The 15,682-nt window shown below is 34.2% G+C and overlaps 1 protein-coding gene across 6 annotated transcripts in view; it reads right to left on the bottom strand.

Annotated features, from left to right (window-relative positions):
* Positions 1–15,682, bottom strand: part of STXBP4 (syntaxin binding protein 4) — a 136,720-nt gene that overhangs the window by 120,688 nt on the left and 350 nt on the right. The window contains exons 1-4 of one of the 6 annotated variants that reach the window (XM_039885686.1): positions 14,325–14,396; positions 10,197–10,271; positions 9,622–9,750; positions 6,549–6,681 (exon numbers count right to left, since the gene is read on the bottom strand). In XM_039885686.1, the coding sequence (XP_039741620.1) occupies positions 6,549–6,681; positions 9,622–9,668 (180 nt within the window). In that variant the 5' untranslated portion in view covers positions 9,669–9,750; positions 10,197–10,271; positions 14,325–14,396. Of the gene's footprint in view, positions 1–6,548; positions 6,682–9,621; positions 9,751–10,196; positions 10,273–14,324; positions 14,397–15,601; positions 15,620–15,682 lie in introns of those variants that run through there. The other 5 variants (XM_039885690.1, XM_039885685.1, XM_039885684.1 and 2 more) reach the window with 5 other exon arrangements.

Below are 15,682 nucleotides of genomic sequence, written 5' to 3'. Positions count from 1 at the left end.
CATAAGTGTTCATTTTATTATTATGCTTTGTAAGTTAGATGTGTGTTCCAATATCCTTTTGTACGTATCAAATATTATACTATAAATATGAAAATAAATTTCCATCCCCCGATGTTTGCCCCAACAATGTGCCTAATGAGCTGAATTAGATTTTGGTTCTATGTTCTAAAACTGGCATTCAGAGTAAAAATCAAATAGAGAAGTTTCTAATCTAATTTTAAAATAAATTAATAGAATCAAATATATGTCATTATTAAATCCAGATCTAGACCTTTTGGAATCTGCAAAATAATTCCTCATTTGAATGAGTTTAATAAGGTAGATTGTAACTGAAATTTAATGACTATACTGCTATTGACTTGTATCCTAAAGCCTGGCAACAATTTAGGGGGAAAAGGGAAAAAATGAAGAAAAGTCTTGCTTTAATTGTGCAAAGCATTTAAAGGTCACTGATATGGAAACAAAGACTCTTTTAGAAATGGGGAGGTAGATAGTAAATATTAGGTTACTTCGTGTTAATCTAAACATTCTTGGGATTAACAGTTCCTTTTATTAAGCTTCCTTGAAAAGAGAAAATTCTGTAATGATGACTATAAGACAGATGGCACCTCGACTGTCTTTCATTTGGGCAGGAGCTTTCAAAGGCAGTGGACTAAACTGGAAAGAGCTTGAAGTTTGGCAACCGGATAGACCTGAATTCAAATATGAGCTCTACAACTTGCTAGTTAGATGTTCATATAAAAGAGAGAGACAGAGAAAAGATAGGGGCGGAGGAGTACAATCTCCTCCAGAAGGAACACAGAACTAAATTCTAAATTGGTTGAAGCAGCTCTTACATCTATGTGTCTTACAGAAATCACAGTTGGTTGTTAAGGTTGCAAAGAAAAAGGCTACTGAAAATAGAGGTAGGCAATAGGGTTTAGGCTGACCTACTACCTCCCACATTCTCCTCTCACGCAGTACAGAAGAAAAAGCTCTCATAAAGGCAATTTAACATATCTTATATTAAAGTACACTGATGTACTGGAGTAGCATTTTCCAGCAGGACAAGAGTCAGGAGAGAGGAAGAATAATGCCTTCTGACTTTGGCTTCTGGTGTTTATATGTATTTTTCTTTCTAAAAAGTTTTCACAGCAGTGGATTTTTTTCTTTGCTTCCTAGAATAAAATCTTAGCTGATCATGTGAATTTCTGAACCTGCTTAAAAGTCAGAACCTGCAAACTAAAACAAAGCTATTTCTGTAAAAGTCTGGCATTCAAAACCAGTGAATTCTGCCCCAGCTGGATTAATGTATATGTGAAGATAGTAACTTCAGAGGCCTCTTCCACAGTCTAGATTCTGATTCAGCAGTTACTGAGCAACTGCACAACATGACAGTCAAGGTGCCAAGCACTTTCACATGTCCAACCTGAGTCTGAATTCTTCACACTGACATTTATAAAGACATTGAAATAATAATGTATTCCTGACCACTTAAACACTTCTATTAAAAACTACCAACTGTTCATTTTCAGATTATATTACATAGTTTTCTTAATAACATGTTACCTTATTATCAGAAACCACCTATACAATCTGACTCTGATTTTACTGACTCATTATTCCTAAATACTAAGAAGTGCTCCTGCAAGCCTTTGGATTCCTTTCCCAGGCTGTCATAAATTGTCAACTGGAGGTATCCTTTTAATACCAGTTATTCATGTGAATCTAAGCAAACTGTTTAACCTCTGCGAGACTTCATTTTTTCAGCTGTAAAGTGGGGATAAATACCTCTCACACAAAGTTGGTGTCATAATTAAATAACAAATATAAAAACCCTAGCGCACTGTAGGTATTAAATAAAGGTGAATTGAATCAGAATCCCAAATCTGTTACGAGCAATTTTCACACTGCTAACAAATTTAATCTCATTACTCTTAAATTAAGAATCTGTGATGGCTGCTCACTGGTAGAAAAGTTGAAACTCCTTAACTTCCCAAACTCAGGAAAACAAACTAGCTGCAATCTACTTTTTCTAGCCTCATCATCCACCTTCCCTTTTCAGCATATAAATACTTTATTCTAGTCTCAGAAAATGTTCTTCAAACCTTAATTTCTACCAAGAATGATACCACCCACCCCACCACTTCTTTATCTGATGAACTCTCTTAAACCTCACAGACAAAATCAAACATTATCACTACTGTAGGTTTTCCCTAGCTCCTTAGATTTATTAATTGTTCCTTTCTCTTAGCCCCCAAAATACTTTTACTTACCAATATTACTGCACTTATTTTGTACTGTCATTATATTTTACTGTCCTTATATCTTTTTTCTTCCCATTAGAGAATATTAATTCAGTAACTTCCAAACTAGCAGCCCTGATTCTTTCAATTGGCCAGAACCACGTCCTTTTCGTGGTTGTTCTCCCAGAATAGTGCCAGGTACAGAATAAATCCACAATAAATTAATAAGTTCCAGGAAACAGAAGAAATAAAGGTGGCTTTAACAGAGATAATAATAGCAAGAAAGGAAAAAGAATGACATTGCAAAGTGAGCCCTCTCAGCTGTTACTTCTTTAGCTCCACCAATGGGATGAGTTTCTTTACCCTTTGCCATCCAGAGGTTCTGGTCCTCTCTATCTAAAAACTCTTGGTCCCAGTTCCAGTGATATGCTCAGCACATTCTGAAAATAGACTTCCTCTGAAAGTTAAATATGCCCTACTTCAATCCTTTGTGAACAATGACTAACCATTAATATCTATATCTTTGTGATCTTTGCCTATACCTATGGGTTTTCACTAAAAAAAAAAAAAGGTCATTGAATTCATCAAATCTAAGAGGACACTGATTGGAAGATGTAACATTATTTTAAATATCACTAAGAGAAAAATATGCTGCCAATACATTATGACTTGATTGTAAGACCCATCTCAATTTCAGAGAGAAAATAATGTTTCAGGTTTGAAGGAAAGCATTTAATTCCTGCCTCCTTTCCTTACACTACTAGCAGAAAGACAAAGAAACAAACAAAAACATTTGAAAACTTCAATCTGTTGTCCAGAATCTGATGCAAAAGGCCAAGAGGAGAGGTACTTTGGTGTGGAGCCCAGATGGTGGCAGTGAAATGGTAAACAGGCAGATCAGTAATTTGCAGAAACATGACAGAATGACTAAGAATGAATGACTCATTCATTCACTCATTCATTCATTCATAAATATTAATTGAGCAATCAGTATGTGTCAGGCATCACATTGGGGACTAAGATTTTTATCGTGAATAAAATCAGGCAGAATCCTTGCACTTAGGAAATGCACTGTCTATGGTTCAGGTGCAGTAGATAAAACAATCACAGAGATAGTTTACGATTACAAACTGAGATAGGTGATATGAAGGGAAGGAAGAGGATTGAGAAGCACATGTAGCAATCAAAAACCTGGCCTAACCTGGGGGTGGGGGTGGGGGTCAAGGAACACATTCCTTAGAAACTGGTCTTTGAATTGATATCTGGAAGTAACAGGAAAAAGAGGGAGGGAGTGGGGGCTGAAACAAGAAAGCACCTGGGCCCTTCTAGGAACTGAAAGAATGTCACTCTGGAAGCATACAGATGGAGAGCAAGAGAAGTCAAGAGCAAAAGTCACATTTTATAGTAGTATTAGTAAGATAGGTTGGGAGGGAAATAGGTATGGTGCATTAAGAGCAGACAAAGATATTGTGAAGTCTAATAAAAACTGATGGTAGTTTAAGCTATGGTGATGGCAGTGGAGACTGGTGGGTTCATGAGATATTTAGAGAGTAAGAAGTCAAAAAGTCAACAGTATGTGCTAATGAATTGGTTATGGGTGTTAAGGGAAAGGTAGTAGTTAGGATGCTATTAGGTTTTCTTACTTTGCGCAAACAGAAGGTGTCACTCATCAAGATTGGGAACATGGAAGAGGTCCTGTTTGAGAAGAGATGGGCAGATGAGGATGCAGTACAACTATCAAGATCCTGCCACAATTATGCTGAGTTTGAGATGCTTTTAAGATATCCAAGTGGAAATGTTGATGAAGTGATTAGATATGTGGGTATAAAGCTCAAAAGAATATCTAAGCCAGAAAAAAAGTCTAAGATTGAATGTTGAGGACTTCAGACTGACATGGACTGGCTGTTGGGGTGAAAAGGGTCTTGGAGTTTTCATAATTCCTTAACTCAGTACCTAGTATATTTCTTCTCAACCTATAGACTGCCTCTGGCTCTTAAGCTTGGCTAATCTTTCTTATTTGAACTAGATATGTTTTCAAGATATCCCAAATTTAAACTCTGAATATACTTTTCAAAGAAACATATTTTGGTTACTGAACCCATATTGCATTTCATATTTGCCAGGTGGAAAACATTTGTGTGTATGAGGGTGGAGGATAGGGAGGTAAACAGCTAACTATGATTAATTAAAGATTCCTTCTGAGTTTCAATAATCCCCTAACATATTAGGTTTAGGGATATAAATGGATTATAATTCGTCTATAAATTCGAGATCGCCCTACTGTTAGTTCTGAAAAAATGTTAAAATTAGAGCAAGTTAAAGCACTCATATGCATTTAAAAAATATTAACAGTTGCTGAGTTCAACAATAAGGATAATCTTATGATCCCATGTTCCCTATTCCATGAATATACCTACTATGCAGAAATTTTGTGCAGATTAGGAATTTATTAACATTCTAACACAGTATAAGACAGTAATGCTATTATTATTTATTTTTAAAATATTTTAAAATAAAATAGCATCCACTTTGTATTTGCAGAGTAAATATGCATATAACTCTCCATCATGAGGAAGTATCCAAAAAGAAATGTAAGCATTACAAACTTCCTCTTTTCTGTCTGCACCTTTCACTACTTTGGCTGTTTTCTTGGATAGAACCAGGTAGAGTTAAAGAACATTAATAACTCTGTGCTGCTCTCTAGTGGTAAATATAGAATATGATCCATTACAGGCTTTCCCTTTTATATACTTTCAAACAATGAAATTTTAAGAAAGCCAGTAAGAGAAAATATATATTATGGGGATAATTTCTTAGTCTGCTATCACTGACAGCTGATGAAAAGTCACTCAGCACCGCTGCCATCAACTTATTACTTTAATTACAACTATTTTTCATGCGAATATAAAAGCACAAATTGATACTTGTCTTAAAAGAAAATTTTTATTCCGTTAGGTCCCGTGATCTATTATTGCATTATATCAAGTGTAGTCTAAGAAATACCTTAGCTATACTGAACACACAAACATACACACACGAATGCACCTCATCTTCAAAACTAAAGTAGTACTAAATATTTTGATTCTTAGAAGAAAAATTTCATTTTTCGTTTGAATTTATTTGAACTTAGCATTTAAATATGCTCTTATTTGGTTAATAATTTAAATTCAATAGCCAAAAGTTTATATCATTATAATGTCCTAAAGTCATTGTATAATACTTATGAATTTGGAAGATACCTTATTATCTCAGCAAGCCTGAAACAATTAAAGTCGCTTCTATTATTTTGGAAGTTATTAAGAAACTGATTTTTTCTTAACAAAGAAAAAAATCCAGTTAACTAGATTAAACTGGTTGCTAATCAAGTGTTTGGAGTGGGAATGGAGTAAGAGTAGGACTATTTATTCAACCAAAACAACTAGATCAATAAGAAAACAACAATATGAACAAACCTAATGATAAGAGAATACTTTCTCATACTATCCAGCTTAATATTAATATTTTATTAAATTCTTTATATCCTGTATACATCCAACATACTGAAGACAATTTTCAATAAAAGACAAATATAATCACATTAGTAAAACTAAAATAGCAAATGACATCCAAGAGAAATGAGAATGTAAATATAGTAACCAGTTTGATAACTAAGTCAGTGGTATTGTGTTTCAAGTTTGGGTCTGAGCTTTCTAGCTAGCAGAGCAAAAGGGAACTCATGATTTACATATTTCTTACATTGAAAAGGAGAGTAAGACTTTCTAAATTCTAAAAAAGGATATTTTCTGGTCTTAAATATAAATTTGATTTCTCAAATGGATTCTAAATTGAATTTTTCATGTAAGCAATTTAGTGATACAATTAACAAACTCAACAAGGATTCCCATAAATTCAGAAATAAGTGAATTTTATCTGCTGAGTATTTTTGTTTATTTTGTTTTGTTTTGCATTTAGAAGAGGCTTAATGAATGTAGTTCAAGTTTAAGTGATCTAACTTAATCCAAACTCAGAGCAGTGGATAGCTAAGACATCTTCAAATATACTTTTGCTCTACCAGCCACAGGATATGAGTTAAACCGTATAAAATTGAAAAATATATAACCTTTAGTTAGAGCTTGAAATCTGTTATTGTCATATTTATTTCATATTCATTTGTTGGATTAAAGGTCCTTGAGGGGAAAGGTCTATCTTCCAGTTCTTTTGTATCTTCACTGAGAAATGGTTGCAATAGACATTCAGCTAATACTAAAAATATGCTGATGGAGTAGAAAAAAATCACTAGTGGTTTTGTTTTCTTGGTGAAAGGTTATTTTTATTCATTTTTACCTTGTAACAGTCTCCTCCAGGAATGATTTCCTGAATATACACAAAGGGACCTTCATTTCGGTTAATTCCTCCAAGGATCTTCAGACCAAGGCCTGTTTCCTTGGTAACTGTAATCATCTGAAAGGCAGGATCCCTAAGATAAAGTAAATTAGCGCTCATAGGTTAGCCTAGAGATTTGTACCTACTTTTTCTTTAAACTACTTGTTAGACAAAATTCTTATATCTACAAAACTCAAAATGCTCAGTACATACTAAGAACTACATTTTAAAAAGTATGGTGTATGATCCAGCAATCCCTCTACTGGGTATTTACCCCAAAGACTCGAAAACCTATATCCGAAAAGATATTTGCACACCAATGTTCATAGCAGCATTATTCACAGTGGCTAGGACATGGAAGCAACCGAAGTGTCCTACGATAGATGACTGGATAAAGAAGCTGTAGTACATATATATACGATGGAATATCATTCAGCCATAAGAAAGGATGAAATACTGCCATTTGCGACAACATGGATGGACCTTGAGATAATCATGCTAAGTGAAATAAGCCAGACAGAAAAAACTGAAAACCACATATCGCTTATATGTGGGATATAAACCTAAAAGTGACAAATGAACAGGACAAAAGAGACTCATGGATATGGACAATAGAATAGTGGTTACAAAAGGGTAGCAGGGAGGAGAAAGGGGGGAATTAGATGGGGTAAAGGGGGTCAAATACGTAAGAAAAAAATATTTTAAAAATTTTAAAAATAAAAAAAGATGGAAAAAATAAAACTAAACAAGCATTAAAAAAGTATGATGATACAAAAACAATCAGATGGAATTTCTTACTTGTATTTTTAATTTTCTCTACAAAACAAACCATAAAAGAAACTATAACAATAATGCTTATTTCTTTGGAGAACAAAGAAAAATACTTTAAAAATATTTTTAAAATATTATTGAGATAAATTTTTAAATTTATTAAAGGTGACTGAAAATATTTGTGTTTAGTTGATTTTTAGACTACATTAAAAAATTGCAATACTAAACATTTTAATGAATTAGGTAAGTGACTTTAAAAGATATGTTTGTGGCCATTTAAAGCAAAATAAATGTAACCTCCATTTGAATTTCAAAAATCTTTAATTTAGAAAGAGCATTTTCCTAGTACAAAGAACTACTCCAGCTATAATTTCTGTTAAACATAAGAGCAAAGCCATTAGAAAAGAAGAAACTGTCAAAAGAATTCTGTGAAAGGTATACCCCCAAGTTATGTTTCTGACCACGCTGATCAGAGCATTGACTTTTACTGGTTAATAAAGTCTAAAATAAGGTTTAGGGCTACCTGCTTATTTATCATGTACTGGGTATTGTGCTAAACTACACACACACACACACACACACACACACACACACACACACACACCCACACACAATGTCAATTTAGTATTTATAAAATCCCTAAAAGTATTACCCTCATTTTTCGTTTTTCTTTCTTTTTAATTTTTATTGTTCAATTAGAGTTGACATTCATTATTCTTTTATATTAGTTTCAGATGTACAAAACAGTGATTAGACATTTATATAATTTATAAAGTGATCCCTCCAATTAGTCTAGTACCCACTTGGCATTATACATAGTTATTACAATATTACTGACTATATTCTTTATACTGTACTTTACATCCCTACGACTATTCTGTAACTACCAATTTGTACTGCTTAATCCCCTCACCTTTTCCACCCAGCTCTCCAACCCCCTCTCCCATCTGGCAACCATTAGTTTTGTTCTCTTGTACCTATGAGTCTGTTTTTGTTTAGTTTGTTCATTTATTTTGTTCCTTAGATTCCACAGATAAGTGAAATCATATGGTATTTGTCTGTCTTTGTCTGACTTATTTCACTTAGCATAATACCCTCTAGGTCTATCCATGTCGTTGCACATCATTCTTCTAAAGGAATGAAAATCTAGGGAAGTAAACTTGGTGGCCTGAGGTTACAAAGCTGGAGAACAGCAACGTGAACCCAGTCTGTCTTACTCCAGAGGCAAAATGTGCTTCCTTGGTATATCAAAGCCATTGCTGAATATAGGACATCCAGCTATCTTCAAACATATCAAAAAACTGAAGCTGGTATTAAAAAAATTTATTTCACATCTTATATGATTATAGCTTTTAGAAAAAGCTTTCTTAGTTTCTACCATATAAATTCTAACTATAGTAAGTCCTCACTTAACATCATTGATGGGTTCTGCCACTTTAAGCAAAAGGATATATAATGAAACACATTTTATCATAGGTTAATTGACATAAACAAGAGTTAAGTTATATAGCATGTCATCAACATTAATAATGAAACGATGTTGGATGAAACAGTTATTTGAAGATCTGCTGTATATCTTTAAGAAAATTCATATTTAAAAGTTAGATAATAAAAAAATAGAATGAAAGAAAAAAATCTTAAAATCTTACAAACTCCCTGTTTTTAAATATTTTGCTCTCTACATAGCATATGATTTAGAGTTGCATTATACTGAATTCAGCATTAGTGTCGGAAGACCTCTCTGCTAATAAGGCAATAATCAATTAGTTAGAAAACAGGCAGAAAGGACAGGGTCCAAAATGTTCTGCTGTCTTGTATTTCAGGACTTCAGCCCATTCTTGATGGGACATTAGGTTCCAAGGCTATAAAGGAGCGAAGCCTACAAATGGGAGAAATGAAGGTGTAAACAAAGGTATCTCACTAGGCACCTCCAGTAATCTCTAGATGTGAACTTCCTTCAATGGAGACACACATAATCTCCAGTATATATTATTATTTCAGTAAAGCATCCTTATTTTTTTAATCTCAACAGTGTATTTACTTGCAAGGATCTTATTTTAAAATTCCTCTATTGTTAAGAATTTATATTACTTTTATTGCTACTAAAAATAGTTCTGCTGTTCAACTTTAATCATAATAAGAGTATTACAAGTTAAAACTAGGCAGAGATCATAGGTTGTTAGCTGTTTAAAACTTTTACCAAATGTTCATTAATATTCTACTATGATCATCCAAAACATACTAAATTTAAATTAAAAATTACTTTTCAAGTAGACTGGATGATGCTACAGCAGATGTATTTTTATTCATGGTTTCACCACGATAGCCTTCAAGTTAACAGTTGCGTAAATGAAGATCTTGATGAAGTCTATAAATTCTTCTTTTCCTAAGACTGGAGAAGTGGAAAATAAATTGTCATGTCTTAGAGAAGTCAAATTTGCTTTAAACTTTGCATAAAAACATTATATAACACTTGGTACATAAACAATATGTGCCTATGTATAAATGTTAGATATATGTTATATATTTTGGGCTATGTTACTTTAGTAATTGCTTATATTATCTGAGAAATGTAAAAATAGTTCTGTAGATAGATGGATGGAAAGAGCTACAGGAACACATTTATATCATTATCAACATTTATATCTATATAAAATCTGCATTTTCTGGCAGAAACAAATACAATTAAGCTTTGGGTAGCTATTATAGCTTCCGCATTAGTAACCTTAACAACCACATAATAATAAAAGCACGAGGCTAAGAAGTTTATAGTCAGAATGTCTACAAAATACTTATACAATACACTGTTGAAGAAAACAGAAATTCTGATTGTCTCACCAACTGTCTTGAGGGATTTCCTGCAGATCCTTTATTACTCTGACTCGTGTTACTCCAAGCTTCTTCAATATTTTCCTATTAAAAGAAAAAATATATATTATTTTGTATAGCTCTTATACCTCCACTGTGAAAATTAGTGCAGTTTCATTCAATTAAAAAATTTCATTTAAATAGGGATTTACCCCTTCTGCATAAGAAATATGAATGCAGTATAGAAACTTGAAGATGAAAAAGATATTAGGATCAGTTAGCACAACCATCTTAAAGAAATGATTCACAGAGATTGTGCACTTTTCCCACACAATGGGAAACAGTTGGTTGTTTTCCCAGCCAGAACTCAGGCTGCAGGGCCTAGAGCATGGACCTTGAAATTGGATAGACCTGGGTTCTAATTTGAGCTTCTAGACTTCTCCAAGCCTGTTTCTTTATAGTAGTACAGAAAATAGTAGTGACAGTTTTACAGATGGATAGACATATCAAAACTTAGCAAATTGTTTCACTTTAAATATGTGCTATTTAGTTGTAAATCATTTATACTATAATTGAAAAAATTTCTTTTAATCTGATTTGCAGTTAAACATGCAGCTTGACCTTGGCTTGTATCTTCTTACCCTCCAAAGAGTCCACTGATATGAGAGTAAAGGATTACAAAGAGTATAAACTCACAGCGTTGATGAATAAATGAAAGAATTTAATTCCAGTATTTAATGTTAATTTCACCTGAAATTATTCTGTTTAGAAAAGAAACACTTTGGAGTTCTCTTTGCCAATGGTTCTATATTTGGAAGTGCACTGCATCAGGAAGAGCACTGGCCTAGAAGTTAAGATACCCACATTTGAGTTTCATTTCCACTGCCCAGTAGCCCTGTGACTTTGAGCAGCCACCTAACTACTCTGCTGCCCAGTTTTTTCAAGTGTAGAATGACAAGGTCAGTCATAAAATGACCTGTACAGGTTCTTTTTTTGGCTCTATGAATAGAAAATTCTATCCCTGGTTTACTAAACTACAAGCCTCCCAGTGTTTTTAGAAGAGAGAATTTTGTTTTTAAATTTCTCTTCAAAATCTCTAAAATCAGTCTGATCTCTAAATTAGGTGGGGTAGCCTGCAGGCAGGTCATTCAGAAGGAATTTAAGGGGAGAAGGAAAGAGTATTTGTGAAGTGAAATTTTATATTACGGTTATTTCATTACAGAAGAAGGGCATGATAGTGCTGGCTACCCTATAAATAATCTGTTGGGATTTTGTGACTGACACGTTATAAATACCTATTGTTTATAGATTCAATGGAACTAATATTAAAAATGTAAATATTGCTTGTTGTAAAGTTAGAACTATAGATTTAGTAACATACTTGGAGAGACAAAAAATAACAATGTTTACAAACTGGCAATTTGTATATCTTATCACATCGGAGATTGCTCAAGATAGCATTAGCTATTTATACAATCCTACAGTTGTTTAAGAACAATGGCAAAAATCAGGAATGACTCCCTTCCTTGGGCTAGACTTTACTTAATTGATTTTTTTCAAAGTTTTGAAAAATCAAGATGGAAAACATTAGTCAAGGGTTATTTTACTATCTCCTTTATTCTGTACCCAAAGGCAATTTTCCAACTACTAGTACTTTTTTTTTTCCTCTCAGGAATCTAAACAGTTCAGGAATGCTGTTCATTTGTCTTGGGGGTGGACATATAGCATCTGCATGTAGCATACAGCCCAATTCTATGGGAAACAAAGTGCTTCAAAGAAGGAGTCCCAGATTTCTTGAAACATGAGATTGTCATCAGAGCAACAGCTCACTGTTTTCAGAAGTTTCCTTGGGCTGCTATCTGACTGCCTTCTGCTTGCTTCACTCATGCACTCATTCACCAGACCTGTACACAGTACAATCATGTGCAGGCACTATGCTCAGTGCTTGTGATATTGTGCTGAACAATCCAAGGTCCCTGCTCTTATGGTATTTACATTCTAGTGTTGGGAGTAAAACAATAAAAAAGGAAACAGCAAAATAAACTAACTTTCAGATACCAAAAGATGATAGGATTAAACTCGACTAGGCAGAGGAGTGTTAATTTAGATTGGGTAGTAGTGTTCCAGCCAAGATCCAAATAATGGGTCATCCAGGAGAAAAACTGAGGGACGAAGTATTCCAGGCAGAGAAAAGGTCTCAAGGCAACAAAGAAATTGGGGCAGAAGGAGTTACAGAACAGAAAAAAGGGTGGCTGGAGCATGGTGACTGCAGACAGAGAAAGATCTGAGATGAAGTTAGAGAAGTAGGCAACGTCTAGATTAACTAGAGTCATATGAGCCATGGTAAGGAGTTTGGATTTTTGCTTGATCTTATGTCATACAACCTGACTATTCTCAAGAGACCTGAAGTTGCCTTTTGTCTTATCTCTTACCTTTAACCTCTGTTCATTCCAGATAGGCTGTGTTTTAGCTTCAATTATGTCGGAACATCAGTTCATATGAGATCTAATATATTGGGGGCCAGTACGAAATGAAAATGCAAGGCCCCCTGTTAAAAAAGTAATTATTTCAAGATACTGACGGCAGAGAATTAAACCAAGTACAGGGCCCAACTAAGCTACGGGCCCTTTTAAGAGTAGGGCCTTGTGCAACTGCACAGGTCACGCACCCACAAAGTTGGCTTTGATCTTGATAAATGTTACTTGAAAAAAAATAAATGCCTTCTTCTGATGATTTCTCTTTTCAATTCACCTTATCTATCAACATATAAATTTATCCAAGATCTTTCAAATGGAGTAGTCCCTGAAACATGTGGCTTAAAGGAAGATGCCAAGAAATAAAAAACTAGGATATCAAGATTTACTGAGGCAACATTATGGTATTAGTGTGCAGTAATCTAACTGGGAAACAATAATTATCCAGCCTATTCTCAAGCAAACTAGAATTCATTTGTTCTTACTATTTATTCAAATGCATTACTTTCTTTTTTAGCTACAAGGGAAATATTACAATAAATAGCTACCAAATAAACAGTTGTTTGTACTGCTAGAATAATTGTTAGGTACTTCACATTGTCCAATGAATCCAGTAGTTTTATTAGGCAAACAGACAGTTAAGAAATACAGTTCAGTGACTAACATATTAAGATTTAAGTTGCAATTTCAATAATTTATATTATCTATTAAAAATGTCAAAAAGGTAATTAGAAACCAAATTTTTAAAATAATACATCTTTATAACCCTTAGGTCTTCAGAAAGCCTGAAAACCAATAATTGGATAAGAAAACACTGTATGACTATCAAAATAACTTTTTTCTTTCTTTTTCTACCTTCACCCATTTTGCTTGCCCTCCCCACCCCAAAATGGTCTGTATGAAAAGTAACAACCCATTTTATCTCCTATGTAAAATTAGACATTATCATAGGCAACTAGAAAAAGTTCACAAGGATTATTTACTGCTGAAGAATGATGTTACAAGTTAAAGGTGCCAAGTCTGAATTCTTGATCTGGCCCGATATTTTAAGTTTGTGATCTACCTACAGAACAAGGTTGTACTAGCCTTGCCCTAAAGGGTTACCATTCATTCAATAGAACCCATTATTTAGCATTAATTATCATAATGATATGCAATATTACGAACACACTCAGACTCACAAGAATTGCTGACAACACTACTTCACTGCTATTAAGATTACTGTACCTTAGAAAGGAACAGTTTCACTTGCAATTTATAAAATAAAATAATAGAGTTCAAGACAAAGACACTATGACATATAGATATATACTGCTACCTGTTGCTACATGGAAGGATTATATAGAGAAAAAGAATGTTGGAGGGAATGTATTGTTGTTTTCAATGACACTAACGTTTGCATGGGGTTTGAGTCTATGCTGTAAAAAACTGAAAATATGACTGGTCTTGTCCAGAAAGAGTTGACAATCTGGTATAAGAACTAAGGGAGATATGTATGAAAAAAAGTTTTCAAATATTCTCATAAAACAATACCAATAAATTTTTAGAATCGCAGAATCTTGAGATTTTTGTGCCAGAGCAGAAAAGAATCAGAATGTACTTGGATTTTATTGGCTTTGCAATTTTCTGGCTTTGTGATCACAAGTTAATCAATTATTCACTCAAGGTGACCATCAGCACTCACCTGGACTACTGCAATTTCCTACTAACTATTCTACTTCCACTTTTGTCCTCTCTTTAATCCATTCTCTGCAACATAACCAATAAAAATATGAATCAGATCATATCACTTGTATGCTTCAAACTCACCAATAGTTTCCTATTACTTTTAGAATAAAATCTAAACCCTTGGACATAACTTAAAAGACTCTGTATTATCTGACCCCTGTATACCTGCTCTGACTCCAATTCCTACTACTTTCCTTCCTGGTCACGATGCTAGGAACATATTTGCCTTTTTCTTCCATGGTATCTAGCTTTTTCTTGTATCCGGGCCTTTGCATGGCTTGGAATTGTCACCACATAGATAACTCCTTATAAACATTCAGGACTAGACTCAAATGTCACATCTTCACTAAGACTTGACTTTACTCCTCCTCTGCCTCATCATCATTTGCAATCACACTACATTATTCCATTGTCTTCATTGTACAGATTACTATCTGAAATTCCCTTATTTAAGTATGTTACTTATCTCCTGAGTCTTCAGAAAAAAGTAAACTCTATAACGGAAGCGATCTAGTTTGACTATCTCTATGCTGTAGATCCAGTTGACTGAACAGGGTCTGACCCATAGTGAAGAGTGAAATAAATAAATGTTGAATGACTTAAAATCATTTAATTTCTCAGGCCTTCACTTCCTTCATCCATAAAGTGGGGATAATTTTTTAACTGCTCTGGTCATTAGAAATAAGGCTTAACGTTTACTAATTTTTTACTATGCCTCAGCCACTGTGAAAATCACATTACATGCATATTCTCAATTACTATTACGATTCCTATTTTACGAATAAGGCCATTAAGTTTTAGGTGAAATAAAACTTGACCTCAAAGACACAAGATGAAAGTGAAGACATGGGGTATGACTCCAGACCTGACTAACCTCAGAATCTGAGCTCTTAACCACTACTTTATAGTTCCTAAAAAGATGTTCATTTCCATTACGACAAAATCGGCTATGCTGTCCGTCCCCTTCAGGTCCCAGTTTGTCCTGTAGGACAGCTGAAGAAAGTTAATGCCCACCCCACTCCCCCGCACCCCACACACGTTTCTTTTCCAAGATGAACATCCCCATTCCCTTTAGATCTTTCTTAAATGATCCTTATATCCTGGACACTCTCCTTTAAACAAACTTCAGTTTGACAATGTCTCTCCCGCTCCACAAGCGGTGATTTTCACTGGGCAAGTAGTTAAGGGGTATCAGAGCAGTGGAAGTCGATTCCCAGGGGCTGAGAAACGTACATGTGAGTGAGTGTTCGAGTGGGCTGTGATTAACACAGGAAAGTTCTTGGGACAGGTGATCCTGAGTACAGGGCAGGAAGT

This window comes from Pteropus medius, unplaced genomic scaffold, assembly GCF_902729225.1.
Source record: "Pteropus medius unplaced genomic scaffold, Ma_sr-lr_union100, whole genome shotgun sequence".
Classification (NCBI taxonomy): Eukaryota; Metazoa; Chordata; class Mammalia; order Chiroptera; family Pteropodidae; genus Pteropus; species Pteropus medius.
This window is presented reverse-complemented; position numbering and strand designations above follow the sequence as displayed.